General features: G+C 46.6%; 1 protein-coding gene across 2 annotated transcripts in view; it reads right to left on the bottom strand.

Moving 5' to 3' along the window:
* Positions 1-27,575, bottom strand: part of LOC134933179 (organic cation/carnitine transporter 2-like) — a 194,839-nt gene that overhangs the window by 94,719 nt on the left and 72,545 nt on the right. For both annotated transcript variants that reach the window (XM_063928191.1, XM_063928192.1), the window contains exons 2-3: positions 13,534-13,637; positions 9,642-9,796 (exon numbers count right to left, since the gene is read on the bottom strand). In XM_063928191.1, coding sequence (XP_063784261.1) covers positions 9,642-9,796; positions 13,534-13,637 — 259 coding nt within the window. The remainder of the gene's footprint in view (positions 1-9,641; positions 9,797-13,533; positions 13,638-27,575) is intronic.

Below are 27,575 nucleotides of genomic sequence, written 5' to 3'. Positions count from 1 at the left end.
CACACCTGGCCCTTGGGTGGCTGGAGGGGGGGACCCCTTGATTTAAGGGGTTCCCACTTCTCCAGGGTACCCCGGCCAGGGGTGACTAGTTGGGTTTGTAATGCCAGGGCCGCCGAGACCACAATAAAAGTGTCCCCCGGCTGTGGCATTATGTACCTGGCTAGTGGAGCCCAGTGCTGGTTTAAAAAATACGGGGGACCCCTACGCTTTTTGTCCCCCGTATTTTTTGAACCAGGACCAGAGCCCGGTGCTGGTTGATTAAATATGGGGGAACCCTAGTCATTTTTTTTCTCATATTTTTTCAACCAGAACCGGCTCAAAGAGCCCGAGGCTGGTTTTGCTTAGGAGGGGGGACCCCACGCATTTTTTTATCCAAATTTATCACTTTCCCACCCCTTCCCACTGATAAACATGCACGGATCTCACGGATCCGTGCATGCCTATCAGAACACGGTAAAAAAAAGCAGGTCTGTTTTAAAACTGCTTTTTTTTACGAATTGTATTTTTTCACGGCAGTGTTTGGCTATTGCCGGCAGTGTTTGTGAATTACAATTTTTAGTAAATTACCGAGTTCTACCAAATAACAGGCGTATTTGACCGATGGTGTATTCATTCGTATTTTTTACCTTTTACTTCAAAAAAAATACGAATGCCCTCATCACTGCCGAGATTTGTGTTTAGTAAATTCCCGAGATGACACTTTGAAGAAAAAACACCATCTCGGTCAAAATCGGGAGCTTCGTAAAAATACCCCAGAGACTCTTAGAACAAATGGAAATTACACTGCGCTATGAAACGCTCTATAAATTACATATGTGTGGTCTGTCATGGAGAATTATTGACTCAGTGGGACTCAATATAGTTATATATTGTTATATAGTTATGGCAAGTTAATAATGAACATGCAGATAAAAGCTTATTAATAATAAGAATTTACTTACCGATAATTCTATTTCTCATAGTCCGTAGTGGATGCTGGGACTCCGTCAGGACCATGGGAATAGCGGGCTCCGCAGGAGACAGGGCACATCTAAATAAAGCTTTTAGGATCACATGGTGCGTACTGGCTCCTCCCCCTATGACCCTCCTCCAAGCCTCAGTTAGGTACTGTGCCCGGACGAGCGTACACAATAAGGAAGGATCTTGAATCCCGGGTAAGACTCATACCAGCCACACCAATCACACCGTACAACTTGTGATCTGAACCCAGTTAACAGAATGATAACAAAAAACGAAGTAGCCTCTGAAAAGATGGCTCACAACAATAGTAATAACCCGATCTTTGTAACAATAACTATGTACAAGTATTGCAGACAATCCGCACTTGGGATGGGCGCCCAGCATCCACTACGGACTATGAGAAATAGAATTATCGGTAAGTAAATTCTTATTTTCTCTAACGTCCTAGTGGATGCTGGGACTCCGTCAGGACCATGGGGATTATACCAAAGCTCCCAAACGGGCGGGAGAGTGCGGATGACTCTGCAGCACCGAATGAGAGAACTCCAGGTCCTCCTTAGCCAGAGTATCAAATTTGTAAAATTTTACAAACGTGTTCTCCCCTGACCACGTAGCTGCTCGGCAAAGTTGTAATGCCGAGACCCCTCGGGCAGCCGCCCAAGATGAGCCCACTTTCCTTGTGGAGTGGGCCTTTACAGATTTAGGCTGTGGCAGGCCTGCCACAGAATGTGCAAGTTGGATTGTGCTACAGATCCAACGTGCAATCGTCTGTTTAGACGCAGGAGCACCCATCTTGTTGGGTGCATACAATATAAACAACGAGTCAGATTTTCTGACTCCAGCTGTCCTTGAAATATATATTTTTAATGCTCTGACAACGTCCAGTAACTTGGAGTCCTCCAAGTCGCTAGTAGCCGCAGGCACCACAATAGGCTGGTTCAAGTGAAAAGCCGAAACCACCTTAGGGAGAAAATGAGGACGTGTCCGCAGTTCTGCCCTGTCCGAATGGAAAATCAGATATGGGCTTTTGTATGATAAAGCCGCCAACTCTGAAACTCTCCTGGCTGAAGCCAAGGCCAATAGCATGGTTACCTTCCATGTAAGGTATTTTAAATCTACCGATTTTAGAGGCTCAAACCAATGAGATTTGAGAAAATTCAAAACTACGTTCAAATCCCACGGTGCCACTGGAGGCACTATTGGGGGTTGTATATGTAGTACACCTTTGACAAAAGTTTGTACTTCAGGCACTGATGCCAATTCCTTCTGGAAGAAGATTGATAAGGCCGAAATTTGAACTTTAATGGACCCCAATTTTAGGCCCATAGACAATCCTGCTTGCAGGAAATGTAAGAATCGACCCAATTGAAATTCTTCCGTTGGAGCCTTCTTGGCCTCACACCACGCAACATATTTTCGCCAAATGCGGTGATAATGTTGTACAGTCACTTCCTTTCTAGCCTTAATCAAGGTAGGAATAACTTCCTCTGGAATGCCCTTTTCTTTTAGAATCCGGCGTTCAACCGCCATGCCGTCAAACGCAGACGCGGTAAGTCTTGGAACATACAAGGTCCCTGCTGAAGCAGATCCCTTCTTAGAGGTAGAGGCCATGGATCCTCCGTGAGCATCTCTTGAAGTTCCGGATACCAAGTTCTTCTTGGCCAGTCCGGAGCCACCAGTATTGTTCTTACTCCTCTTTTCCGTATAATTCTCAGTACCTTTGGTATGAGAGGCAGAGGAGGGAACACATACACTGACTGGTACACCCACGGTGTTACCAGAGCGTCCACAGCTATTGCCTGAGGGTCTCTTGACCTGGCGCAATATCTGTCCAATTTTTTGTTGAGGCGAGACGCCATCATGTCCACCTTTGGTCTTTCCCAACGGTTCACAATCATGTGGAAGACTTCTGGATGAAGTCCCCACTCTCCCGGGTGAAGGTCGTGTCTGCTGAGGAAGTCTGCTTCCCAGTTGTCCACTCCCGGGATGAACACTGCTGACAGTGCTATGACATGATTCTCCGCCCAGCGCAGAATCCTTGCAGCTTCTGTCATTGCTCTTCTGCTTCTCGTGCCGCCTTGTCGGTTTACGTGGGCGACTGCCGTGATGTTGTCCGACTGGATCAACACCGGCTGACCCTGAAGCAGCGATTTTGCCAGGCTTAGAGCATTGTAGATCGCTCTTAGCTCCAGTATATTTATGTGAAGGGACGTCTCCAGGTTTGACCACACGCCCTGGAAGTTTCTTCCCTGTGTGACTGCTCCCCAGCCTCGTAGGCTGGCATCCGTAGTCACCAGGACCCAGTCCTGTATGCCGAATCTGCGGCCCTCTAACAGATGGGCACTCTGCAACCACCACAGGAGAGACAACCTTGTTCTTGGTGACAGTGTTATCCGCTGATGCATGTGCAGATGCGATCCGGACCATTTGTCCAGCAGATCCCACTGAAATGTCCGTGCATGGAATCTGCCGAATGGAATCGCTTCGTAAGAAGCCACCATCTTTCCCAGGACTCTTGTGCATTGATGTACTGACACAGTTCCTGGTTTTAGGAGGTTCCTGACAAGTTCGGATAACTCCCTTGCTTTCTCCTCCGGGAGAAACACCTTTTTCTGAACCGTGTCCAGAATCATTCCCAGGAACAGCAGACGAGTTGTCGGGGTCAATTGAGATTTTGGAAGATTCAGAATCCACCCGTGTTGCTGAAGCACTACCTGGGTTAGTGCTACACCGACTTCCAGCTGTTCTCTGGACTTTGCCCTTATCAGGAGATCGTCCAAGTAAGGGATAATTAATACGCCTTTTCTTCGTAGAAGAACCATCATTTCGGTCATTACCTTGGTAAAGACCCGAGGGGCCGTGGACAAACCAAACGGCAGCGTTTGAAACTGATAATGACAGTCTTGTATCACGAACCTGAGATACCCTTGGTGTGAGGGGTAAATTGGGACATGCAGATAAGCATCTTTTATGTCCAGGGACACCATGAAGTCCCCTTCTTCCAGATTCGCTATCACTGCTCTGAGTGACTCCATCTTGAACTTGAATTTCTGTATGTACAGGTTCAAGGATTTCAGGTTTAGAATAGGTCTTACCGAACCGTCCGGCTTCGGTACCACAAATAGTGTGGAATAATACCCCTTTCCCTGTTGTAGGAGGGGTACCTTGACTATCACCTGCTGAGAATACAGCTTGTGAATGGCTTCCAAAACCGACGTCCTTTCTGAGGGAGACGTTGGTAAAGCAGACTTTAGGAACCGGCGAGGGGGAGACCTTTCTAACTCCAACATGTAACCCTGAGATATTATCTGCAGGATCCACGGGTCCACTTGTGAGCGAGCCCACTGATTGCTGAAAATCTTGAGTCGACCCCCCACCGCTCCTGAGTCCGCTTGTAAAGCCCCAGCGTCATGCTGATGGCTTTGTAGAACCCGGGGCGGGCTTCTGGTCCTGGGCAGGGGCTGCTTGCTGCCCTCTCTTACCCTTTCCTCTGCCTCGCGGCAGATAAGACTGTCCTTTTGGTCGCTTGTTTTTATAGGAGCGAAAGGACTGCGGCTGAAAAGACGGTGTCTTTTTCTGTTGGGAGGGGGTCTGAGGTAAAAAAGTGGATTTGCCGGCAGTTGCCGTGGCCACCAGGTCCGAAAGACCGACCCCAAATAATTCCTCTCCTTTATATGGCAATACTTCCATATGCCTTTTGGAATCCGCATCACCTGACCACTGTCGCGTCCATAAACTTCTTCTGGCAGATATGGACATCGCGCTTACTCTTGATGCTAGAGTGCAAATATCCCTCTGAGCATCTCGCATATAAAGAAAAGCATCCTTTAATTGCTCTAGAGTCAATAAAATACTGTCCCTATCCAGGGTATCAATATTTTCAGTCAGAGAATCCAACCACACTACCCCAGCACTGCACATCCAGGCTGAGGCTACTGCCGGTCGCAGTATAACACCAGTATGTGTGTATATACTCTTCAGTGTAGTTTCCAGCCTCCTATCTGCTGGATCCTTGAGGGCGGCCGTATCAGGAGACGGCAACGCCACTTGCTTTGATAAACGTGTGAGCGCCTTATCCACCCTAGGGGGTGTTTCCCAGCGCGCCCTAACCTCTGGTGGGAAAGGGTATAATGCCAATAACTTCTTGGAAATTAGCAGTTTTCTATCTGGGTTAACCCACGCTTCGTCACACACGTCATTCAATTCCTCTGATTCTGGAAAAGCTACAGGTAGTTTTTTCACCCCCCACATAATACCCCTTTTTGAGGTACCAGCAGTATCAGAGATCTGCAAAGCCTCCTTCATTGCCGTGATCATATAACGTGTGGCCCTATTGGAAAATACGTTTGTTTCTTCACCGTCGACACTAGATTCATCTGTGTCGGTACCCGTGTCGACTGACTGAGGTAAGGGACGTTTTACAGCCCCTGACGGTGTCTGAGACGCCTGAGCCGGTACTAACTGGTTTTCCGGCCGTCTCATTTCGTCAACTGACTTTTGTAATGTGCTAACATTATCACGTAATTCCATAACTAAAGCCATCCATTCCGGTGTCGACTCCCTAGGGGGTGACATCACCATTACCGGCAATTGCTCTGCCTCCACACCAACATCGTCCTCATACATGTCGACACACACGTACCGACACACAGCAGCCACACAGGGAATGCTCTAATCCAAGACAGGACCCTCTTAGCCCTTTGGGGAGACAGAGGGAGAGTTTGCCAGCACACACCAAAAGCGCTATAAATGTATATAAACAACCCTAGAAGGTGTTGTTTTTGATATAAGCGCTTTTAATATATCAATATCGCCAAATTATGCCCCCCTTCTCTTTGTTACCCTGTTTCTGTAGTGCAGTGCAGGGGAGAGTCCTGGGAGCCTTCCTCACCAGCGGAGCTGAGCAGGAAAATGGCGCTGAGTGCTGAGGAGAATAAGCGCCGCCCCTTTTTCGGCGGGCTTTTCTCCCGGGTTTTAAGAAAACTGGCCTGGGTTAAATACATACATATAGCCTTAATGGCTATATGTGATGTATTTATTTTGCCACTAAAGGTATTTAATATTGCTGCCCAGGGCGCCCCCAGCAGCGCCCTGCACCCTCCGTGACTGAATCAGTGAGACGTGCAGCAACAATGGCGCACAGCTGCAGTGCTGTGCGCTACCTTCATGAAGACTGAGGAGTCTTCTGCCGCCTGCTTTCCGGACCTCCGTCTTCAGCGTCTGTAAGGGGGATCGGCGGCGCGGCTCCGGGACGAACCCCAGGAGGACCTGTGTTCCGACTCCCTCTGGAGCTAAGTGTCCAGTAGCCTAAGACTCCAATCCATCCTGCACGCAGGTGAGTTGGAAATCTCTCCCCTAAGTCCCTCGATGCAGTGATCCTGTTGCCAGCAGGATTCACTGAGATTTAAACCTAAAAAAACTTTTTCTAAGCAGCTCTTTAGGAGAGCCACCTAGATTGCACCCTTCTCGGACGGGCACAAAAACCTAACTGAGGCTTGGAGGAGGGTCATAGGGGGAGGAGCCAGTACGCACCATGTGATCCTAAAAGCTTTATTTAGATGTGCCCTGTCTCCTGCGGAGCCCGCTATTCCCATGGTCCTGACGGAGTCCCAGCATCCACTAGGACGTTAGAGAAAAGCAGTTAGAGCTATTCAGATTCTCTTAAGTAAGAGATAATGATACATAGATATTTGCAAAGCATGCAGTAAAATCAAATTGAAAATAATGCTCTCTCAATTAGTATCAAAATCATTACACTGGCGTCCCAGTGTGTTTATGAGATAAATGTCCCGCAAACAGTTCACAGTAATTTCAATATGATGGAAACAACGTGTGCTTAGATAATATTTACCCACGTGTTGGTTCCTGATTTGATGCAGGGTCCCGTTAGCAATATTGCACGTGGTGTAGCTGTTATAGTATAACTACTGCTTAATAGCACTGAGAGTGACAGCCCCGCTGGGAGATTTGATACGCCCACCTCTTCCAATTGTGCTCTCCATTTGGTTTAAACCGCCACATCAACCATCCACAGTTTCTGACAGCTCCCGCACACCGCTGTAAGTACACACGGCTGTCAATCGGCTGAAACTTTGCCTGACCCTTGCTGTGAGGTCCAGACTATCCAGTGCAATTGCCGGTGGCCACACAGCACATCAGCGGGCAGCGCTCTCATACACCGCTGCAAGAATTCATTGCTGTACATCGGCTGAGCTTCATTTGACCTCCGCCGTGAGGTCCAGAACATACAGCTTAATTACTGACAGCCGCACAGCGTACCAGCGGGCAGCGCTCACCAGAGAGCAGGGACGTATCAAATCTCCCAGCGGGGCTGTCACTCTCAGTGCTATTAAGCAGTAATTATACTATAACAGCTACACCACGTGCAATATTGCTAACGGGACCCTGCATCAAATCAGGAACCAACACGTGGGTAAATATTATCTAAGCACACGTTGTTTCCATCATATTGAAATTACTGTGAACTCTTTGCGGGACATTTATCTCATAAACACACTGGGACGCCAGTGTAATGATTTTGATACCAATTGAGAGAGCATTATTTTCAGTTTGATTTTACTGCATGCTTTGCAAATATCTATATATCATCGGTGGTCATTCCGAGTTGTTCGCTCGCTAGCTACTTTTAGCAGAAATGCAAACACAAAGCCGCCGCCCTCTGGGAGTGTATTTTAGCATAGCAGAATTGCTAACGAAAGATTAGCAATTCTGCTATTAAGTATTTCCTTGCAGTTTCTGAGTAGCTCCAGACCTACTCCTAGATTGCGATCACCTCAGTCCGTTTAGTTCCTGGTTTGACGTCACAAACACGCCCAGCCACTCCTCCGTTTCTCCAGCCACTCCTGCGTTTTCTGCTGGCACGTCTGCATTTTTTAGCACACTCCCGGAAAACGCTCAATTACCACCCAGAAACACCCACTTCCTGTCAATCATTCTCCGATTAACAGAGCGACTGAAAAGCTGTGTTCGCCTGTGAGTAAAATAGCATAGTTTTGTGTAAAATTGCTTAGCGCGTGCGCCCTGCGGTGCATACGCATGTGCAGAACTGCCGGATTTTAGCCTATTAGCAATTCTGCTAAAAATAGCAGCGAGCAAACAACTCGGAATGACCACCATTATCTCTTACTTAAGAGAAACTGAATAGCTCTAACTGCTTATTTATCAGCTTTAATCTGCATGTTCATTATTAACTTGCCATCTCTTGCTTAAGAGTTTCTAATTTGCTACTAATTGTGTGTCTTGTTACATGTTATATGTTGTTTATAAATATTTTGGATAAAACAACTAATTTTTATCTATATTGAGTCCCACTGAGTCAATTATTCTCCATGACAGACCACACATATGTAATTTATAGAGTGTTTCATAGCGCAGAGTAATTTCCATTTGTTCTAAGAACCCCACTGTCTCTGCAGCAACAAAACTTTCTGTATGTTCTTCTTTGGACACAATGGGCTTTACCTTTCATTCATTCACTGACAGACTGTATCAAGACTTTGCATTTTACCTCTCCTTAATACACCTGTAGCTTCTACAACTCATCCACCAAACTACCTAGCCACAACCTCCTTAATTTCAGTCTCACCTTCAATACACTCAACACAATCTACTTTACCATAATTACCCAACCCGGACTCGATAAAGCTGTACAGCACACTCTCTTCAACTCTAGGCACTTTATTGGCCTTTATGGCACAGCTATCCTCCGGGTCAATTTACCACCAATCCAAACACTCCTTTAGTGTCTCTACACCTGGCACATGTTCTCTTTACTCCCATTGTGGATCACACAAGGCACTGATCTCTGCTCTCTAATTTTCCCACTGTATACCATAGCTATTGGTGAAATTATTCCTTTAGGACCATCTCAACACTGATGACACCCAATCTCTCTTCTCCCTTAACCTCTCCTCCTTTCCACTACATTGTCCGACCAACTGTCCCCATTATTTTTTCCATAAAAATATCCTAAAACTGCTTAAGTCTTAAAAAGACTACAATATAGGGCATCCTTCTTCCTCCCAGAGCTAGCATTTTAACCCTTCCCCTATTATTACCTTAGCATTCTAATCCTAATCCACCCCTCCTGCAGCCTAACACTCCTCCCAGTGCCTACAAGTAAGCTCAGTACTTACCGTTAGCATTCCACTGTCTGCATTCTGACAGTCGGGCTGGTGACTGCCAAGATTTTAACTACATCCTCTCTGAAACTACGCCAACCTACAGTACTCACACAGATACCCCACTGCTGCCCCAATTTCCACTCAACGTCACACTTGCTTTTCTCAACTCTGCCCTTTCTACCACTAGATCAGGGATGGGGAACCTTTTGCCCTCCAGCTGTTGTTGAACTACACATACCAGCATGCCCTACTACAGTTTTGCTATTTGGCCATGCTAAAAACTGTTGCAGGGCATGCTGGGATGTGTTGCTCAACAACAGCTGGAGGGCCGCAGGTTCCCCATCCATGCACTAGATTGTAATTTCTCCAGAACAAGGAGCGTCTTTGTTTATGCATCAGCTAGTAATGAGGACACTGCGCTGTGGAGTACTGTAGTGCAAAATACTGACAATACTAATACTTGTATAGCATGTACTCTTATTAGCCAGCGCTTGTAATGAATGGTAGAGGTGAATGGGATTCATGCTGCATTCTTACCAAGTATGAAAGCTGCCACATAATTTGAGATCTGGCCCATTCCAACAATGAGGAACAACACTGTAAACATTTCCCAGTTGATGGAGAAGACTTGTACTAAGCTGAAGCCGGTCTGAACAGCCATAGTAAAAAACAGGACTTTCTTCCTGCCAAACCTTCAAAGAGAAGTTAGACAAGTACATTACTTCTAAGATTTTGCATCAAGACTTGACCTAGTGGTTATATAAGAAACAGAATCGTCCTAATCGCACTTTTTCGAGTTTTACATTACCATTCACACGCAGGCAGGTATATGAGACATTGCTTGTCACTCATTGTAAGCTTCAATTCTAACTGTAGTAAGCATTAAAGGAACTCTATATATTTATAAATTGAAATAAGAAATCTATGTATTTTATATATATTTATACAAAGAATTTTTCTTTTACATCCCCCAGTTTTTTATTATTATTATTATTATTATTATTATTATTACTTAAATCAGTGCTACAATGTTTCCGCTGCCTCCTAGTGAAACAATGAGCATGTCATAAAGCGAGTTATGATACCTTCTTGTTTGTTGGATAATTCAGCAGAAGTGTATTAATAATGATGTTACAAGTCTGAGATTTCAGAAATCACCTGACACCTGTCACCTGACTTTTGCTGGCTTCGATTTTAAGGAAAATTCTGACCCAAAACTGGTTGCAGAACACTAGGGACAGAATCATTTGCAAGTGAGATGCCGGTAAGCGGATTCTCCTCTTACGTCCATAAGCTGCGAGCAGAATCAGAGACATTCCCGTGGCTTGCACACACAAGTGAGTCTACCACTAATGTGGCCCAACAGTTAGTGTTTCTTATTGTAAGAATACAATCTTGCTGCAGTCTGCATGACAGCGCTTAGTACTGCAAAGATTACTCAGAAATGTTTTTTTTTCTTTTCACTTGGAAAAAAGTTGGGGATTGTCCATTTTTACGCAACCTATTCTCAAAAGAAAAACATGCTATGATTTATGCCATTACTGGAAGGTAGGTGCTGGACCACTGCAAGACAACACGTGAATTACATATTGCGCATAGTGCAACAACAGAGCTCTGTGGTGAGTTATGGAACCTGATTCAGAGCTGCTTGCAATGTCGATGTTTATGGAGTTGAGCGATTATTGGGGGTCATTCCAAATTGATTGCTAGATAAAAATGTTTGCAGCGCTTAAGTGAAAAAGCGGCACTTCTGCGCATGCGGCGCAATGCGCACGCGCGACGTACTTTCACAACAGCCGATGTATTTTTACACAAGGTCTAGCGAACCTTTTCAGTCGCAATGGCCGCCGCAGAGTGATTGACATGAAGTGGGCGTTTCTGGGTGTCAACTGACCGTTTTCAGGGAGTGTTCGAAAAAAACGCAGGCGTGCCAGGAAAAATGCAGGCGTGGCTGGCCAAACGCAGGGCGTGTTTGTGACGTCAAATCCAGAACTGAATGGTCTGAAGTGATCGCAAGCGCTGAGTAGGTCTGAAACGGCACAATATTTTTTGTAGCCGCTCTGCGATCCTTTCGTTCGCACTTCTGCTAAGCTAAGATACACTCCCAGTGGGCGGCGGCATAGCGTTTGCACGGCTGCTAAAAACTGCTAGCGAGCAACTCGGAATGACCCCCATTGTCCCACTGCACATGCGTCATGGCTGCACGGTGCATGCACCAAGGTACATTAGCGATGTCGCTCACAGAGAGGATTTATTCACAAAGTCATTGACAGCCAGGGACCGTTTTGGGGGAGGTGACTGGGACTGCTGGCAAAAACACAGGTGTGTCGCAATCGCTTTCATGCCGTGTCTCAGTCTGCAACTGCGATCCCATACACACAAAACATGGGGGGTTATTCAGAGTTGATCGCACGTAGCAACTTTTTTCTGCCCGTGCGATCAACTAGACATCGCCTATGGGGGAGGGTTTTTTTGCATAGCAAGACTGCGAACGCTTGTGCAGCCGATCAATGCAAAAACATTTTGTGCAGTTTCTGAGTAGCTCTGGAGTTACTTACCCGCTGTGATGTCTTCAGCCTGTCAGGTCCCGGAATTGATGTCAGACACCCACCCTGCAAACGCCTGGACATGCCTGCATTCGCCGCACCACTCCCAGAAAATGGTCAGTTGACGCCCCGGAACGCCTTCCTCCTGTCAATATTCTTGCGATCGCGGCAGCGATCTCTTTCTTCGTTCTTGTCGTTGCCCAGCGACGGCCGTCGCGGGCGACGACACGCCTGCACATTGCGGCCGCCGCGCATGCGCAGAACCAACCCGTTCGCACCACTGCGAAAAACAGCAGCATGCGAATGGGTCGGAATGAACCCCATGGTGCCAGCATAGCAGTTCTGTGCAAACATGGGGTTACTCAAGGAGTTGCTAGTCATAGGATCTGCAACCGCTGCTGTGTATTTGTATGCAGCTGCTTGGTTCTGCAAAGCCGCCAATGGGAATCTCAACTTAAGTCCAGGCATCTGTGTCATTTGCATATTTTAGCATATTTGCGGGATTGCAGCCAGTAGTACATTAGTGTGCAGCTCTGAATCAGGACCTTAGCATGCCACCGACGAGCCATGCAGCACCAGCCACTTATTACCTTCTCAAATGCCTATCATTCATTGTATTAAGGGCTCATCAGTTTTTGAAAAGGGGTTTTACAAAAGTGGACAATTTCTGTTACCATGAAGCAGAAAATGCAGTCAGGGGGCATGAAGTGAAAACATTTCTCCCTAAAGAGGGCACTGACGCCAACACAACCTGGAATATGAAACACAAGCGCAAAACAAACAGAAAAAGCAAATGTGTTTTCTATTGCACATTATCCCTCTATTTTATTTGATCAATAATAATGACTATGGATACGGATGTACATGCTTAGGGTGAGGTTAGTTACTGTCCATTAACAGCAGGATATGAGAGATGGAGTGTCAGGGCATAAGCAATTCACATTGCTGTCATGAAACAAGCACAAATGACATGTAACGGAGACTTGCTCTGTGGCAGATTACGCTTCTGTCATATGATGCAATACGCAGGGTCACATGAGCACAAGGGGGCGTTCTTATACGGGTTTTGTTTCGTTTGACCACAACCCATAACCCTATTTACAGTTCTGTGTTACTACAAATACACTACACTACACTGTGAGACACAAATTGTGTCATGCACCATTTACTAAACCCCACTTTGTTGGGATCTCTATTCCGGTTCATCTATCACTGGGGGTCATTCCAAGTTGTCCGCTCGGTAAAAATCTTCGCATCGCAGCGATTTTCCGCTTAATGCGCATGCGCAATGTCCGCACTGCGACTGCGCCAAGTAAATTTGCTATGCACTTAGGAATTTTACTCACGGCATTTTCATCGTTCTGGCGATCGTAATGTGATTGACAGGAAATGGGTGTTACTGGGCGGAAACAGGCCGTTTTATGGGCGTGTGGGAAAAAACGCTACCGTTTCCGGAAAAAACGCAGGAGTGGCCGGAGAAACGGGGGAGTGTATGGGCGAACGCTGGGTGTGTTTGTGACGTCAAACCAGGAACGACAAGCACTGAACTGATCGCAGAAGCCGAGTAAGTCTGGAGCTACTCAAACTGCTACGAGGTGTGTAATCGCAATATTGCGAATACATCGTTCGCAATTTTAAGATGCGAAGATTCACTCCCAGTAGGCGGCGGCTTAGCATGAGCAAATCTGCTAAAATCCGCTTGCGAGCGAACAACTCGGAATGACCCCCCACTGTACCAGCAAAATCCTATTTGAAGTTGTAAAAAGGATGAAAAGCATGTTTGTAGTGAAGAGCAGGTGTGCACAGTATGATGTAGAGGTTGTGCTGAGCGGTTACGGATGTAATGCACTGTGGGGAAGAATATTAGAGAGAATATACTATACCTGTCTGACATCTGTCCCGACACAAAGGAGCCAAGGAGCACTCCCAAAAAGAAGAGTGAGGTAGTTAATGGCCCTTTCCAGTCATTATCGCAGATCAGATCCCACTGAAAGAAATAAGTGACAAGAATGAACCTTTCCAGGCATAAGTTGTTTTGTTCTTGTTCCTCTACACGAGTACGGAAACCCAGATGCCTGGGCTCTGTATTGCACAAGGTGCAGGACTCCAGTAGAAAACGTAATCATACAATATAATCAGTGCTACCACAGGTTATTGCCAGCGTTGGTGCTGCTGCTAAGAAAGCTGATATTTGAACTGCAGTATCCTTTAAACAAAGCTAACCTGACAGGTCTACAAGTCCCAAAATGAAATGCTTATTCCCATGATTTACATGACCAGACTGCAGTTCCCTGTGTGTCTAAAGAACACAAATACTGTATTTTGAAGTGATAGAAATACTGTAAACACCTGTATTATATGCAGCTTGTTCAAACCATATAAACTCTACAATTTATTTGTTACAGTGCTTCTAGGGAACTGTAGGAATAGAAAATATCGCACTTACAGATCTAGACTAGGACACACCTCAGCACCAAAAACTGCTTCAAGGGGCAATTGTATCTACTGTGCATTATTATATACAGACGTGTCCGCATACATCTAGCCTCAGTAAGCCATGCGCCCTGATATGCCTGGTGAGAGTGAGCTGGCAGGTGGGACTTGTAGGTTAGCAGCAGCTGGAGAGCCACAGGTTGGCCAGGCCTGCACTAGATTGTAATTTCTAAAAAACAAGGATCGTCTTTGTTTATGCATCAACTAGCAATGAGGACACTGCACTGTGGAGTACTGTGGTGCAAATTACTGCCAATAATAATACTTATATATAGCATGTATTCTTATTAGCCAGAGCTTGTAATGGTTGGTAGAGGTAAATGGGATTCATGCTGCATTCTTACAAAGTATGAAAGCTGCTACATAATTGGAGATCTGCCTCATTCCAATAATGGAAAGGAAAAAAGAAAAGGATCTGTTTCGTGGTGCACAAAAGGAATTTTTGATTTTATATATAAAATATAACCTTCTATTCATGCTTTAACAATCGGTGACATGTTTTAATGTCTCATGGCTGCCAAAAAGACCTATGCGAAATATTAAAAAAACATGTATGACAATAATTGTATGACATTATTGTCATACATGTTTTTTATTATTATATGATGTTTTTTATTTATTATATGATCTGTACCTGATTGATTAACTGATATTCGATTAATATTAGGGGTATGTTTAGACAAATCTATACGATATAGATATAGACATAGACATAAACATCTCTTTTCTTGTGCAACAGATTTCCCCCTCTCTCCCTTTAACCCTCATTCCCATTCCAATAATGAGAAACAACACTGTAAACATTTCCCAGTTGATGGAGAAGACTTGTACTAAGCTGAAGCCGGTCTAAACAGCCGTAGTAAAAAAAACAGAACTTTCTTCCTGCCAAACCTTCAAAGAGACATTAGACAAGTACATTACTTCTAAGATTTTTCTCCAAGACTTGCGCCTTCAGATGCCTGGCATGAGTGAGCTGGCAGTTCACGTACAACTCTAATGTCAGGTGTCTTTTTCTTGCCGATAATGCGTATTATTTGCATCGCTGTGTGCGACTGCGGTGGTATCTGCATACAAAATGGAAAACATTAACGTAGCATTTCATATACAGTTTGAGCTGCAGTCGCACACAGAATATAGGCATTCTGCATATCATTTTAATCAGCATAGTCTGCTTGTACGTCTTATTCACATAACGATGCAAATCAGATGTGGGAAAAATGCACAAAAAGACGCCCAGCGCAAGACGCTCATGACTAAGCGCAACTAGAAGAGCTGTTTAACGTGACTGCAGCAACAATAAAAGTATATATCCGTTTGATTTGGCTAGATTTATACTTCATTGATCAAAAGACTGAAATGCATGTCTGTGACCTTACTGAGCGACATAAGAGAAGTCACCAAAGCGGTGAGACACATTGGACCAATCCTACTGCTTGGATTGAACAGGAACAGCGTAAGACTTTACACATCTACGAGGGGTGTGCAATAAGTTTCTAAATGCATAAAAAATATTATAGTTACAAACCAAGTGAACATTATTTTTTTTTCAAAGTATTCAACAGAGGAGTCTTTGCACAGTTGCATGCACTCAAACCACTTGGTGAAACAGCTAGACCAGTCCAGGTATGTCTGCTAAATGCTGTATGAAGGTCTCTACTCTGCCTCTGCCAGCTTGAACTTGATTTGTGGAAATACGAAGAAGTCGCAAGGGGCTAGGTCTGGTCTTTACGGTGGATGACCAAGCTCCTGCATACGTTCATGGTAAAGAAAATCCACCACTTAGGATCTGGTTGGCATACCAGTCTACAGTGACTGTTGCCTGCTGCACCAGTAGTATGGTAGCTACATGACCAGTCTTGGCCACACTGCACTCACATTGAAACTTCTGTGGCGACGCACCTCCAACTGGGGTCCACCGGGCCAACTGTTGTTCGTCATTGGGGTCGAAACTGTAGATTCAGAATTCATTGCCACTGTGATCTCCCAGGCAGAGGCGGAGCAACCGCCAACAAACCTGGCCAGCATGTTGAGACACCAAGTAACCCGAGCCTCCTTCTGCTCTCGTGTAAGCTGATGGAGCCCCCAGAATTCAGAAACCTTGTTCAGGCTTTTCAGAAGGATCAAGCGGCTTGATCCCCATGAGATACCCATTGCCTTCTCTAACTAGGCCACGGTAACCCTGGCATCCACCTAAACTAGGGTCTGTATGGAAGCAACATTGGGCCTAATTCAGACCTGATCGCTAGGCTGCGTTTTCATACAGCCTGCGTTCAGGTCTAAACTGCGCATGCATATGCAAAGCGACACGCACGGGTACAAAGCAGATCGCCGCTCATCGATGGTTTTGTCCAACGGATCCGTTCGAACGGCGATTGACAGGAAGAAGGCGTTTGTGGGTGGCAACTGACCATTTTCAGGGAGTGGTTGGAAAAACACAGGCGTTCCCAAGCGTTTGCAGGGAGGGCTCCTGACGTCAATTCCGGCCCCTGACAGGCTGAAGTGATCGCAGCGGCTAAGTCAGTCCTCGGCTGCGCAGAGACTGCACAAGATCTGTTTGAACAGCTCTGCTACACATGCGATCGCACACCTGCAAAGCTAACATACATTCCTCTGTAGACGGTGACTATCTGATCGCAGCAGTCCAAAAAATTGCCTGCTAGCGATCAGGTCTGAATTAGGCCCATTGTCCTTAGTGATGGTGGCCACAGCATCCCATGTCTTCCAGAAGCCGTCTCCGTCTCTTGCACCAAAATACACTCAAACACATTGGTTTGGTGACAGTGCTTCTTCCCAAAAGCAGCTTGCAGTAAGTCAAAATTCTCCTGCTGTCGCAGACAACTCTTGTAGTCGTAGAAGATCATGGCTCTCCAGTGGCTTCTGTTGAGCTCCATAATGAGTTCATGAAGGAAGTGAACATGGTGACATCTTCGGTGTGCAGTGTATCTTATATACGCTTCTGTGCCTTGACATTACACAAGAACTTTAGTCTCTGTAAAGCGCTGCGGAATATGTGTGCGCTATATAAATAACTGGTAATAATAAAATAAGAATTTACTTACCGATAATTCTATTTCTCATAGTCCGTAGTGGATGCTGGGGACTCCGAAAGTACATGGGGAATAGCGGCTCCGCAGGAGACTGGGCACAAAAGTAAAAAGCTTTAGGACTACCTGGTGTGCACTGGCTCCTCCCCCTATGACCCTCCTCCAAGCCTCAGTTAGGATACTGTGCCCGGACGAGCGTACACAATAAGGAAGGATTTTGAATCCCGGGTAAGACTCATACCAGCCACACCAATCACACCGTACAACTTGTGATCTGAACCCAGTTAACAGCATGATAACAGAAGGAGCCTCTGAAAAGATGGCTCACAACAACAATAACCCGATTTTTGTAACAATAACTATGTACAAGTAATGCAGACAATCCGCACTTGGGATGGGCGCCCAGCATCCACTACGGACTATGAGAAATAGAATTATCGGTAAGTAAATTCTTATTTTCTCTAACGTCCTAGTGGATGCTGGGGACTCCGAAAGGACCATGGGGATTATACCAAAGCTCCCAAACGGGCGGGAGAGTGCGGATGACTCTGCAGCACCGAATGAGAGAACTCCAGGTCCTCCTCAGCCAGGGTATCAAATTTGTAGAATTTAGCAAACGTGTTTGCCCCTGACCAAGTAGCTGCTCGGCAAAGTTGTAAAGCCGAGACCCCTCGGGCAGCCGCCCAAGATGAGCCCACTTTCCGTGTGGAATGGGCTTTTACAGATTTTGGCTGTGGCAGGCCTGCCACAGAATGTGCAAGCTGAATTGTACTACAAATCCAACGAGCAATCGTCTGCTTAGAAGCAGGAGCACCCAGCTTGTTGGGTGCATACAGGATAAACAGCGAATCAGATTTTCTGACTCCAGCCGTCCTGGAAACATATATTTTCAGGGCCCTGACTACGTCCAGCAACTTGGAATCCTCCAAGTCCCTAGTAGCCGCAGGCACTACAATAGGCTGGTTTAAGTGAAAAGCTGAAACCACCTTAGGGAGAAATGGAGGACGAGTCCTCAATTCTGCCCTGTCCGTATGAAAAATTAGGTAAGGGCTTTTATAGGATAAAGCCGCCAATTCTGAGACACGCCTGGCTGAAGCCAGGGCTAACAGCATTACCACTTTCCATGTGAGATATTTTAAGTCCACAGTGGTGAGTGGTTCAAACCAATGTGATTTTAGGAACCCCAAAACTACATTGAGATCCCAAGGTGCCACTGGAGGCACAAAAGGAGGCTGTATATGCAGTACTCCCTTGACAAACGTCTGAACTTCAGGAACAGAAGCTAGTTCTTTTTGGAAGAATATTGACAGGGCCGAAATTTGAACCTTAATGGACCCTAATTTTAGGCCCATAGACAGTCCTGTTTGCAGGAAATGCAGGAATCGACCCAGTTGAAATTCCTCTGTAGGGGCCTTCCTGGCCTCGCACCACGCAACATATTTTCGCCAAATACGGTGATAATGTTGTACGGTCACATCCTTCCTGGCTTTGATCAGGGTAGGGATGACTTCATCCGGAATGCCTTTTTCCTTCAGGATCCGTTCAACCGCCATGCCGTCAAACGCAGCCGCGGTAAGTCTTGGAACAGACATGGTCCCTGCTGGAGCAGGTCCTTTCTTAGAGGTAGAGGCCACGGGTCTTCCGTGAGCATCTCTTGAATTTCCGGGTACCAAGTCCTTCTTGGCCAATCCGGAGCCACGAGTATAGTCTTTACTTATCTCCTTCTTATGATTCTCAGTACTTTTGGTATGAGAGGAAGATGAGGGAACACATACACTGACTGGTACACCCACGGTGTTACCAGAGCGTCCACAGCTATTGCCTGAGGGTCACTTGACCTGGCGCAATATCTGTCCAGTTTTTTGTTGAGGCGGGACGCCATCATGTCCACCTTTGGTTTTTCCCAACGGTTCACAATCATGTGGAAGACTTCTGGGTGAAGTCCCCACTCCCCCGGGTGAAGATCGTGTCTGCTGAGGAAGTCTGCTTCCCAGTTGTCCACTCCCGGAATGAACACTGCTGACAGTGCTATCACATGATTTTCCGCCCAGCGAAGAATCCTTGCCACTTCCGTCATTGCCCTCCTGCTTCTTGTGCCGCCCTGTCTGTTTACGTGGGCGACTGCCGTGATGTTGTCCGACTGGATCAACACCGGCTGACCCTGAAGCAGAGGTCTTGCCTGACTTAGGGCATTGTAAATGGCCCTGAGTTCCAGGATATTTATGTGAAGTGACGTTTCCATGCTTGACCACAAGCCCTGGAAATTTCTTCCCTGTGTGACTGCTCCCCAGCCCCTCAGGCTGGCATCCGTGGTCACCAGGACCCAATCCTGAATGCAGAATCTGCGGCCCTCTAGGAGATGAGCACTCTGTAACCACCACAGGAGAGACACCCTTGTCCTTGGAGACAGGGTTATCCGCTGATGCATTTGAAGATGCGATCCGGACCATTTGTCCAGCAGATCCCACTGAAAAGTTCTTGCGTGGAATCTGCCGAATGGAATCGCTTCGTAAGAAGCCACCATCTTTCCCAGGACCCTTGTGCATTGGTGTACTGACACTTGGCCTGGTCTTAGGAGGTTCCTGACTAGGTCGGATAACTCCCTGGCTTTCTCTTCCGGGAGAAACACCTTTTTCTGTACTGTGTTCAGAATCATTCCTAGGAACAGCAGACGTGTCGTCGGAATCAGCTGCGATTTTGGAATATTTAGAATCCATCCGTGCTGTCGTAGTACTACTTGAGATAGTGCTACTCCGACCTCTAACTGTTCTCTGGACCTTGCCCTTATCAGGAGATCGTCCAAGTAAGGGATAATTAAGACGCCTTTTCTTCGAAGAAGAATCATCATTTCGGCCATTACCTTGGTAAAGACCCGGGGTGCCGTGGACAATCCAAACGGCAGCGTCTGAAACTGATAGTGACAGTTCTGTACCACAAACCTGAGGTACCCTTGGTGAGAAGGGCAAATTGGGACATGGAGGTAAGCATCCTTGATGTCCAGAGACACCATATAGTCCCCTTCTTCCAGGTTCGCTATCACTGCTCTGAGTGACTCCATCTTGAACTTGAACATTTTTATGTAAGTGTTCAAGGATTTCAGATTTAAAATGGGTCTCACCGAGCCGTCCGGCTTCGGTACCACAAACAGCGTGGAATAATACCCCTTTCCCTGTTGTAGGAGGGGTACCTTGATTATCACTTGCTGGGAATACAGCTTGTGAATGGCTTCCAATACCGCCTCCCTGTCGGGGGGAGACGTTGGTAAAGCAGACTTCAGGAACCGGCGAGGGGGAGATGTCTCGAATTCCAATTTGTACCCCTGAGATACTACCTGCAGGATCCAGGGGTCCACTTGTGAGTGAGCCCACTGCGCGCTGAAATTCTTGAGACGGGCCCCCACCGTCTTGCCTGAGTCCGCTTGTAAGGCCCCAGCGTCATGCTGAGGACTTGGCAGAAGCGGGGGAGGGCTTCTGTTCGTGGGAAGAGGCTGTCTGCTGCAGTCTTTTTCCCCTTCCTCTGCCCCGGGGCAGATATGAGTGGCCTTTTGCCCGCTTGCCCTTATGGGGACGAAAGGACTGAGCCTGAAAAGACGGTATCTTTTTCTGCTGTGAGGTGACTTGGGGTAAAAAGGTGGATTTCCCAGCCGTTGCCGTGGCCACCAGGTCCGATAGACCGACCCCAAATAACTCCTCCCCTTTATACGGCAATACTTCCATATGCCGTTTGGAATCCGCATCACCTGACCACTGTCGCGTCCATAACCCTCTTCTGGCAGAAATGGACATCGCACTTACTCTTGATGCCAGAGTGCAAATATCCCTCTGTGCATCACGCATATATAGAAATGCATCCTTTAAATGCTCTATAGTCAATAATATATTGTCCCTGTCCAGGGTATCAATATTTTCAGTCAGGGAATCCGACCAAGCCACCCCAGCACTGCACATCCAGGCTGAGGCGATTGCTGGTCGCAGTATAATACCAGTATGTGTGTATATACTTTTTAGGATATTTTCCAGCTTCCTATCAGCTGGTTCCTTGAGGGCGGCCGTATCAGGAGACGGTAACGCCACTTGTTTTGATAAGCGTGTGAGCGCCTTATCCACTCTAGGGGGTGTTTCCCAACGCGCCCTAACCTCTGGCGGGAAAGGGTATAATGCCAATAATTTTTTAGAAATTAGCAGTTTTTTATCGGGGGAAACCCACGCTTCATCACACACCTCATTTAATTCATCCGATTCAGGAAAAACTACGGGTAGTTTTTTCACACCCCACATAATACCCTTTTTTGTGGTACTTGTAGTATCAGAAATGTTCAAAACCTCCTTCATTGCCGTGATCATGTAACGTGTGGCCCTACTGGAAAATACGTTTGTTTCCTCACCGTCGACACTGGAGTCAGTGTCCGTGTCAGTGTCTGTATCGACCTGAGGTAACGGGCGTTTTATAGCCCCTGACGGTGTTTGAGACGCCTGTACAGGTATTAACTGATTTGCCGGCTGTCTCATGTCGTCAACAGTCTTTTGTAAAGTGCCGACACGATCACGTAATTCTTTCCATAAGACCATCCAGTCAGGTGTCGACTCCCTAGGGGGTGACATCACTAACACAGGCAATTGCTCCGCCTCCACACCATTTTCCTCCTCATACATGTCGACACAGCGTACCGACACAGCACACACACAGGGAATGCTCTGATAGAGGACAGGACCCCACTAGCCCTTTGGGGAGACAGAGGGAGAGTTTGCCAGCACACACCAGAGCGCTATATATATATATATAGGGATAACCTTATATAAGTGTTTTTCCCTAATATAGCTGCTGTATATATTAATATGCCAATTTAGTGCCCCCCCTCTCTTGTTTTACCCTGTTTCTGTAGTGCAGGACTGCAGGGGAGAGTCAGGGAGCCTTCCTCCAACGGAGCTGTGAGGAAAAAATGGCGCCAGTGTGCTGAGGAGATAGGCCGCCGTGAAGGGGGCGGAGCCTTTCTCCCGCTTTTTAATGGAAAAATTGGCAGGGGTTAAATGCATCCATATAGCCCAGGAGCTATATGTGATGTATTTTTTGCCAAAAAAAAGGTTTTTTATTGCGTCTCAGGGCGCCCCCCCCCAGCGCCCTGCACCCTCAGTGACCGGAGTGTGAAGTGTGCTGAGAGCAATGGCGCACAGCTGCGGTGCTGTGCGCTACCTTATTGAAGACAGGATGTCTTCTGCCGCCGATTTTCCGGACCTCTTCACTCTTCTGGCTCTGTAAGGGGGCCGGCGGCGCGGCTCCGGGACCCATCCATGGCTGGGCCTGTGATCGTCCCTCTGGAGCTAATGTCCAGTAGCCTAAGAAGCCCAATCCACTCTGCACGCAGGTGAGTTCGCTTCTTCTCCCCTTAGTCCCTCGGTGCAGTGAGCCTGTTGCCAGCAGGTCTCACTGAAAATAAAAAACCTACTTTAAACTTTTACACTAAGCAGCTCAGGAGAGCCCCTTAGCCTGCACCCGTCTCGTTCGGGCACAAAAATCTAACTGAGGCTTGGAGGAGGGTCATAGGGGGAGGAGCCAGTGCACACCAGGTAGTCCTAAAGCTTTTTACTTTTGTGCCCAGTCTCCTGCGGAGCCGCTATTCCCCATGGTCCTTTCGGAGTCCCCAGCATCCACTAGGACGTTAGAGAAATTAAATTTCACAACCAGTCACATTGTGTCTACTTTACAGGGCCGTACTGACGGGGAGATTTTCCCAGAGATGTGTGCTGAGCGGTCTAGCACAGACCTCTCAGCACACATCTCTCCCCCCGCTCTGCACAGCGCGATGTGCTGAGCGAGGGGGGGGGGGGGAAACGGACACGGGGGCCGCTCATTTCACCCAGCGGTGAAATGAGTGACCTGCTAGATTGTGCCTACATGCAGGCCAATCTAGCACCAGCGATAGCTCGCTGTCGCTGGCACCCCTACATACGGAGCGATGTTCAGCTAATTTCTAAGCAATCTCGTCAGATTGCTTAGAAATTAGCTGAACATCGCTCTGTGTGTACCCCTCTTAGCTATGCATTGCACACCACCAGGAAACTGATAAACTGGACAAGATCTGGTAGCCTGGCATGTGAAACGAGTAAATGGATCTATCCCAGCATATTGTTGTGTTAGCATGGCCAGAAGACGTCTGCACACATAGGCCAATTACAGACATTATCGTTAGAAAATTGCTCTTCCCCTTCCCTTCTGACCAGTGGAGGAAATCTGGATTGCTTGATGACAGGCGGAACAGTTGTTATTTTATTGTGATTTTACAAACACATAAAAGATGGTCAGGGTGGCTTTAGGAGTCTGCTATAAAGAAATAGCAAAATCTGCAAGCAGCTCTATTAACAATTGCAAAAGGCACAAGAAATCTCATCACAGTTACATTATTTTTTATTTTATTTTTTTTACATATCTCAAGATGTTCACATTTAAAAGCTCAAATGGAGACCAAAAATAAACTAACAATTATAAGGACCTTTAAACTAATACGGCAGGATGTAATGAAGTCCGAGATCGCTGGAGGTGCGGCATGCCAGCCAATCTCTGACTTTTTTTCAAAGGGGCAATCACTTACAAGGCATGGAGCTCGGACTCCATTACATCCCGCCTATGTTGTCTGTAGACTGTCTTTAAAATCATTAATTTTCTTATCACTAGTGCCACTACAGTAGTTTCCACCTGACCAAGAGGACATCCCAGGATACTAGTTGTATGGAACACACACACATTAAAATGCACAGAGGTAGGTTTGAAAGCACACAGATTTCACTAAACCTGTGTGTTTTTGGGAGAGACACTGTATTTTCGGTAGAAACAGCCCCATTTGTGGGTGAAAATGGGAGTGTTTCCAGGGATTTGGTTTTGCCTGCCTGAGACAGGTGGACCAAAATCCCTGATAAGTCGCAGCTCACGCCGGCTGATTGGGGCTAATTGGATAGCCCCCGGAGAGACAATTAGCCGCGGTAATTAACCGCTGATAATTGGATACCCCCTTAAGATTCTAATTCCGTTGCAAGTGCTGTTATATCGAACATCACGTGAAATCTGTACTGTGTCTTCCCAAGGTTTGAGATCATAGTGGACTATTCCCATAAATAAGATGGGTGTGGTATGGAGGGTCAACCACATTTAAGTTGACCGTGTTTAGGTCGACTACTATTGGTCAACAGTAACTAGGTCGACAGGGATTCTAGGTCAACAGGGTTTCTAGGTCAGCACGTACTAGGTCATCAGGTCAAAAGGTCGACATGAGTTTTTTTTTGTTTTTTTTGGTGTCGTTTTCTCCATACAGTGCCTGGGAACCCTAATTAGTGCACTGTGTCCCCTCACATGGTGAGCAATGGGCAAGGTGTCTCGCTCCGCTGCGCTCGGCACAAGTTACTATTCCCAGTCGTAATCCATGTGGATTGTTAAGTATGAAAAAGTTTTAAAAAAAAGATTTTTTAAAACTCATGTCGACCTAGAGCATGTCGACAGTTACTGTCAACCAATAGTGGTCGACAGACATTGTAGACCTAACTGTGGTTGACCTAGAGACCGGATACCGATAAGATATACTTATTCCTGTAAAGATATAGGAATTTAATACCAACCGGTAATTCTTTTTCATCGTAGTCTGTGGTGGATACTGGGGATCTGTATTTTAGTACCATGGGGTATAGATCGGGTCCACTGGAGCCAGGCACTTTAAAACCTTTAGTGTGTGTATATGTGTGCTGGCTCCTCCCCTCTATGCCCCTCCTACCAGACTCAGTCTAGGAAAACTGTGCTCGAGGAGACGGACATACCATGAGAGAAGGAATAAATACAACAGCGGTGAGGCAACAAGCCAACACACAACCATAACCAAAAGGAGGGTGCTAACCAGAACGGAGGGTAGCAACACCAACCCAACCAGGATAGCACAGCTATCCCAACAACATAACGGGACCGCAACGGCGGCCAACCAAAAACTTACTCAGGTAAGCAGGAATCGAAGCACTGAGGTGGGCGCCCAGTATCCACTATGGACTACGAGAAAAGGAATTACCGGTAGGTATTAAATTCCTATTTTCTCTAACGTCCTAGTGGATACTGGGGATCTGTACTTTAGTACCATGGGGAAGTCCCAAAGCTCCCAAATGGGTGGGAGAGTGCTGAGAACCCTGTAAAACCGCCTGACCAAACTGAAGGTAATCCTCGGCCAAAGTGTCGAACCGATAGAATTTCACAAGTGTTCAAACCAGAGCAAGTAGCACAACTGTAAGGTCGATACACCCCGGGCAGCCGCCCAGGAAGAGCCCACCAACCTCGTTGAGTGGGCCTGAATAGACGTCGGCAAAGGCAGTGCCGCCGAAGTATAGGCCTGTTGAATGGTCAACCTGAGCCAACGAGCAATGGATTGCTTGTAAAGCTGGACGACCAATCTTGGTGGCATCATAAAGGACAAACGGCAAATCAGATTTCCAATGACGAGCCGTCCTCTTGACATAAATCTTCAGAGCCCTCACCAAATCCAAGGACTCTGGCCCAATGGTAGCCTCAGACAACACCGGAACCACAATGGGTTGATTGACATGAAAAGCTGAAACCACTTTTGGCAAAAAACTGAGGACGGGTCCTGAGTTCCGCCCTGTCTTCATGAAAACGCAAATAAGGGTTCTTACAGGATAATGCCCCCAATTCAGAGACACGTTTTGCAGACGCCAATGCTAAATTTTAAACACCAAATTTTAACTCCACCCTATGTAACGGTTCAAACCAGTACGATTGAAGAAAGAACAGAACCACATTGTTATGACTGTGGTTTTGTGAACCCGGTGTTAGTGAAGTCTGTGCGGGCAACTGGAGGACTATGTAAATATTAGGCTGGTCTGTAGGAATCAGTGAGAAGAAGGAGCAATCCCTGACCGGGGATCGAACCCGGGCCTCGGAAGAGGAAGCCGTATCCTGACCACTGGATCACCAGGGACTTTGATAGCAGGATGATGAATGTATAGGTGAGACTGTACTGGATATAGTGTCACAGGAATAGGTGCTTATGTACTCAAGGTTACTGGCAAGATAGTAAGACGGACTGGTTACTGGTGAGACTGGGATGCAACTGTAATGCAGGCTGGGACCGGATATAACTGGAAACGCAACTGAAAGAGCGATGACTGTGGCTATAACTCTAGTACGAGGCTGAAGAACCCTGCGGCTGTGATGGTAGAATACTGCAGCTGTGGTTTTCAGTTGATACTGGAATACTGCGACTGCAACTGTGCCTTTAAGTTGGAACTGTGGAATACTGTACTGTGCCTTTAAGATGACACACTGCAGCTGTGTCTTTAAGTTGAGACTGTGGAATACTGTACTGTGCCTTTAAGATGACACACTGCAGCTGTGTCTTTAAGTTGAGACTGTAGAATACTGTACTGTGCCTTTAAGATGAAACACTGCAACTGTGCCTTTAAGTTGAGACTGTGGAATACTGTACTGTGCCTTTAAGATGAAACACTGCAACTGTGCCTTTAAGTTGAGACTGGTGGAAATACTGGATATCAATGGCAACACAAATGTAATCCAAACTGGGTAACAAAGGAACTAAAGTACAAGGGTTACCTTTAGGGAGCTCAGCTTCAAAGCTCACACAGAGCTGTGTGTGACACGAGGAACTGGCAGAGTTTCCAACTCCAGCCTTCAGACTTATACTTCCTGGTCCTTGGTGATTGGTGAGCAGTGTCAGGTGATTCAGAGCTGGCACAGGATTGGACAGCTCTGGGTCAGGTGAACAGTCACTGTCATGTGAGTACTCTAGACTAGGCTGTGAAGTGGAGCGAGGCCTAGCAGGCCGAGAGAACACTGAAGCCTGAACTTCTGCAAAACTTCAGATTGCTGAATTCAGACTCACACCAAAGATTAATCACAGGTAGAGCTCGTTAACCATTACCTTCCAGGCAGAGAACTCAGGACTCGGGAAACTCATGATGCTGACAAGCTGTTTATCTCAGTGAGCAAAACGGCACAGGATCCAGGACAGATGGCAGGAGTAAGTCACCAAATACGAGAACTACAGTCAGGATCGTGACAGTACCCCTCTCTTCAAGGGTGGACTCCGAACACCCATCTTTGGTCTTAGAGGTACTTGATGAATAACTTGTACACAAAGATTCAGAAAAGTGGAAACCAGAGGGTCCAGAAACAAAACTTAAGCTGGATTCTTCAGAAGTCTTCCTGATCTTCATCTTCTGAACAGGTAGACCATCCATCATTGACAAAACTGGAATTTCCTTCATCTGAAAGGACTGAGGAATAAACTGTAGAAGGTTCCTTTCCTAGATTAGTAGTACGAGAGGATTGTGCTTTTGAAGCTAGCACTCCACTGAGGCTTACATTAATTCTTGTTCTATAACGAG

Source organism: Pseudophryne corroboree, chromosome 6 (genome assembly GCF_028390025.1).
Source record: "Pseudophryne corroboree isolate aPseCor3 chromosome 6, aPseCor3.hap2, whole genome shotgun sequence".
NCBI classification, from domain to species: domain Eukaryota; kingdom Metazoa; phylum Chordata; class Amphibia; order Anura; family Myobatrachidae; genus Pseudophryne; species Pseudophryne corroboree.
Note: the sequence above shows the minus strand (reverse complement) of the source record. Positions and strands in the feature narration are given on the sequence as shown.